This window comes from Microtus ochrogaster, linkage group LG4, assembly GCF_000317375.1.
Source record: "Microtus ochrogaster isolate Prairie Vole_2 linkage group LG4, MicOch1.0, whole genome shotgun sequence".
Taxonomy (NCBI): Eukaryota; Metazoa; Chordata; class Mammalia; order Rodentia; family Cricetidae; genus Microtus; species Microtus ochrogaster.
In genome coordinates, this window is record NC_022030.1 from 47,946,110 (window position 1) to 47,951,179 (window position 5,070).

The 5,070-nt window shown below is 40.8% G+C and overlaps 1 protein-coding gene across 1 annotated transcript in view; it reads right to left on the minus strand.

Annotated features, from left to right (window-relative positions):
• Positions 1-644: 644 nt before the first annotated feature.
• Cd28 (CD28 molecule) overlaps positions 645-5,070 on the minus strand; it is a 10,178-nt gene continuing 5,752 nt past the window's right edge. Inside the window, exon 4 of the mRNA XM_013351633.2 lies at positions 645-773. Within this exon, the coding sequence (XP_013207087.1) occupies positions 645-773 (129 nt within the window). The remainder of the gene's footprint in view (positions 774-5,070) is intronic.

Below are 5,070 nucleotides of genomic sequence, written 5' to 3' on the forward strand. Positions count from 1 at the left end.
GCCTTGAGGGCATTCCACTGGTCAAAGTGATTAAAAGTGGTCAGAATTCATTAAATATGTGTCTACATCTTCCTAAACTAACAGAAAAACACTAAAGATGGAACTAAGTGGCTCATTTTGTGGGTGGGAAACAGTGTTTTAGTTATTTTCAAATACTTCAGCCTATGCTCTGTAACTGTACCCTTTCCCCACATTAAACACCAGCTTAGCTAAGAGAAGGCTGCTCTGGCCTTTCTACTCCATCTAAGACATCTTTAGCTGTCACACTTCACATGACTGAAATGAGCCAGTGAGTGAGACACGAACCAGGCTCAATGCAGCCTGAAAATGGACTTCCACAGCTGAATGAATCCTCTTGCTTTTTTGTTTTCTCTACTCTAACTTTAAGTCAATAAATATACTAAGCTTGAGTATGGGTCAAGGCATGCAGAATTTAACCTGCCATAAAAGTTTCTTTGAATTCATTCCAGAGTCTCCAGATGTTGGTGATGTTGGATCTAGACACTCCAAAACAATTAGCAAAGGTGACCCAGGAGAGGTCCAAAGTGGCCGGCTGAAGATGAGACAGTCCTTTCCTATCCAGAGCAGTGGTGTTGAGCAGGTGGAGGGGCACCAGCCGGCTGGCTTCTGGATAGGGGTCCCTGTCAGGGACGGTAGGCTGCGAAGTCTCTCGCTGGAGCATAGGGCTGGTAATGCTTGCGTGTGGGCCCGAGTCTCCGGGGCGTCATGTTCATGTAGTCACTCTGAAGGAGTCTGTTCCTTCTGCTATTTGTCTGCAGAGGAAAGAAGTCAATACGGAAGGACTTAGAGGAGCTATTATGGGAGAGGTCCTAAGACTTTAGGGTTAGTTATTCAGAACAGCAGCTGCCAAATGACCCTAAGAAGTAGCATTGGATTGTGATGGAGATTAAGCAAAATCTGGCTGCCAGTCTACTAAAAATCTAGAGGAAGCTGATTTATAGAAATGGGCCCATTTACTCACAACGTTGTCACCTAATCAAAAGTCCAAGAGCATACTTAAGAACATATTACCATCGCATTGATCTAGCAATGATGCTTTTGATCCCCAGTCAAAAACTTGGTCAAGATTTGAAGTAAGTAAACTCCAGGTTCAAGGTCATTCCTTTTTCTTTGCTCCTGGTAAAATTTCAACCAGATGTTGTTAAGCCTGGGGAATAGTGGTGGCAATTAAATATCATTGATATTTAAATGCCCTTCCTTTCTGGATAAGTTAGTTTTTACTTTAATCATTCATTAAGTAAGTTGTTTTTCCATAATTAACCAGAAATATCTTTCATTCCTTTCAGGATCTGAAATAATAATTATAAATTTATGTCAGCAGAGACCAAATGAATGAGGTTTTCTAGTTCTGAATACTATGTTCCTATTCTGTGTGTGTGTGTGTGTGTGTGTGTGTGTGTATTCTTCAGAGGCAATAATATCACCCACCACTATTCCCCAGGCTTAGCAACAAAAGCAGAAAGCCATGTGGATTGTCTATTATGGAATTCTATTATAGATTTTCTACTATAAAAAAAAAGAATGCCTATTTCTAAACACATAGGTCCTATGCACTAAGTATGAGTAACAAACTTTCCCAAACAGATAAATGAGAGAGTGACAATAGCCTTGGCTTTCTTTCTACACCCAGAGGCTTTGGGTAAGCAAAGAATGCATTGATGCTACTCAGGTAAGCATCTCAGCACTGTTGTTAACCTTTAGGGTTTCCTTCCCGACCCCCAAACGCTAATCCTTGCCAGTGGATAATCTAGTGAAACTATAAACTATAACTTAAAGAAAGAACTCAATGAGAGAGGTGCCATGACTGAAGACCTCCAAGTTACACACAAAGATAAAGAAAACCTGTTACAATCAATTCCCATGCTTACCACAAAACCATTATCAGATAGAGGGTTTTGTTTGTATCATCCTGACTCTAAACTAGAAATGAATGGGAACTCAATCTGGAAGCTACAGTGCTCATGTGCACCCACAATGTGTGTGTGTGTGTGTGTGTGTGTGTGTGTGTGTGTGTGTGTGTGTGTGCATGTGTGTGTGTGTGTGTAGAGTACCCACCTCCTGTGTCTGCACATGGGTGCCACTCTACTTTTGCCCTTTCTTACAACTCTACCCACTTGTTTCCTAGACAAGGCAGCAACAAACAGGGCATACAGAAACCATGTACTCAAATGGTCACGAATGTAGTAGATTCCAACCCTAAACACACATTATCCACTCATTGTAGTACACACTGCCAAAGAGCATGCTAAAAACAACCAAACAAACATAACCTTCCTCTAAGCTCAAGAAGGGAAAGAAGTTTGACAGCTCCTCAGAGGGAATCCAGAACTGAGAGCGACAGGCGGCAGCCTGAGAAGCGTTTTCTTTACTCAAATGCCCACAGTGGGTCAAGTACAGAGACAAACTGAAGCTGCTCCTAGGAACCCATACAGCCTAGGAGCATGTCATGGGCTCTCAGAAAGCTCTGGGAAACAGTTGACACCTACCAAGACACACTACTGAGCAGCCAAAATAGGATCGCAGAAAGTGGTTAAGCTTACTAAGATTCTTATTGATCAAACAGTAGAAAGAGAGAAAGATGAACCCAAGGTAAAATTGTTACATTGTTCTGTGAAATGTAAATTATTTTTACATGCTCTATTTGGTCAGAGAGTACAAAGACCTGGGTTTGAGGTCCAAATAAGTGATGTTCTTATTAGACAACCTGGGTTGACTCCCAAAAGCCACAGATGACAAGACACTTCAAGCACTAAGACTATCCAAGTCATAGTGACCTTGTGAGATAAGCCAAAAACATCTCTCTCAAGGCAGAAATGAAACTTACAAGGAATTATGGGACTGCCAGAGAAAAACTCAAAACATTTCTGATGTCTGTTTTGAAATGTGAGTTGTTTTAACTCATTGAAAGTGAGAAGCTTCTTTTGTTATTTTGATGATTCCAGTCACTCAGTAACTTAGTGTCTCATTGTAGGAGCTGGTTTCTAATGCATATTTACCATCAGTTTTAAAGTCGTTCCTGTGAGACCACTGAGAGCTAAAGCAGTTCCCAAAACTACTGCCCACGAAGCTAGTAAACTCCTTTGACCTAGGTCAACATACAACAAGGGAACCCCTTTCCTGGAAGAGTACCCATAGGGCCACTGCACCCGGCCTTCAAATTAGAAAATTGAAGTTCTCAGAGACTTTGAAAGCCACACAGCAAGCAAGAAAGCCAGGGGTTGAGAATTAGTAAAACCAAGCCAAACCTTAGGATTCTAAAATCATTGGCAACCACCGTAGAGCTACAAGATAACAAGGAATGCATATTCAGAACTCCAGAAGGGAGAAACTTCTAAACAAATACCAGAGGTAGGACTTGAACAATATTTTCCTGTAATTCATATCATAATTAAACAACTTATAGAAGCCAAACTAGGCAAATTCCAAAGACAACAGAAAGAATTCTCAAACACTATGTTCCCTTACTGTGTAGAAGTTATAGATCAGTCAAAAGGTAGCCTGACAAAGATCCATCTGTCCTCTGTGGTCTTGTGAATACAGAAATATGTGATGAATACTAGATATGAAAATAATTTAAACCGAAGACTGGATTATAGAACTTGGTGACTTAAAACTAAGGTTGTCCTGTCCCCATTCCAACAATATAAAAGTAAGATAACATTACAGGGCCTGACTTCCAGAAGTCCCTGACTGTACATTGCTCAGTTAAATATATATAAAATGCCTTGAAATGGGTATCATATTTCAAGCAGGCTTATTTAGGTCTTTATTTGGTTTCTCTGAGGGTTGCCTATTTAGTATCAGGTCCAGCCCAACTTGGCCATACGTTCCTGATAAGGGGAGTGCAGGTTGAGTAAAGAAATAGAAAAGAGACAGAAGATAGAGTTGGGAAGCTTCCAGTGAATACAAAAAGCCACGAGTTCATTGCTCACAGTCCTTCTATGCCCCAATCAAAAGGGGAAGGCACAAGACTCCCAGGATGCAAAGAATAAACAAGCATAATAACCTCCTTACATCTCAAAGCACCCAGTAACCTCACCCTAAGTTAAACATCCCGTTGTCTGACTTTTGAGGGGCAAAGCATCCAGTAGCCACACCTTTGGTCAAACGTTCTGCTGTTCATCCTTGAGGAGAAAGAATAGGTTTGAACTCTCTGACCTTTAATCAAGATGGAATGAAAAAGCATGGGATAAAACTGGACTCGCTGAACATAGCGGACAATGAGGACTACTGAAAAGTCAAGAACAATGGCACTGGGTTTTGATCCTACTGCACATACTGGCTTTGTGGGAGCCTGGGCTGTTTGGATGCTCATCTTACTAGACCTGGAAGGAGGTGGGAGGTCCTTGGACTCCCCACAGGGCAGGGAACACTGACTGCTCTTCAGGCTGATGAGGGAGGGGGAGTTAATTGGGGGAGGGAGAGGGAAATGGAAGGCAGTGGTGGGGAGGAGGCAGAAATCTTTAATAAATAAATAAATAAATAAATAAATAAATAAATAAATAAATAATAAAAAAAGATGGAATGGATACAAAACTGTAGACCTTCACAATTTAGTGACACAATAAGCATTCTTTAAATCCTAAGTGTTCTTAATAGCAGATGGGTTGAGAATAACAAGAGAAATAGCCCTTTCCTCTTGCACACAGCATATATTTCTTATCAAAGAAATTACTTACATGTATATTCTGGGAAAAAATTCAGAATCACGTGAAATCAATACACGAGCCATTCTGTTCTTTGTACATAAAGAGGTTTCAAAGAAAATCTTCAGATAATCCTTGCTAAGGTTGTTCCTTCCTAACAGTGAATGTATTCATCAAAATGTGTTCAAAGGAGAGAGGGAAGGATGGCTCACAGGTTAAGAGCACTGGCCTCTCTTCCAGAGGACCCAGGTTCAGTTCCCAGCACCCACATGGTAGCTAACAAACACCTGTAACTCCAATTTCAGGAAATTTGATAACCCTCTTTTGGCTTCCATAGGCACCATACACACACAAAAAGTGATGCACAAACAGGCAAACACTCATACACATAAAATTTGAAAAT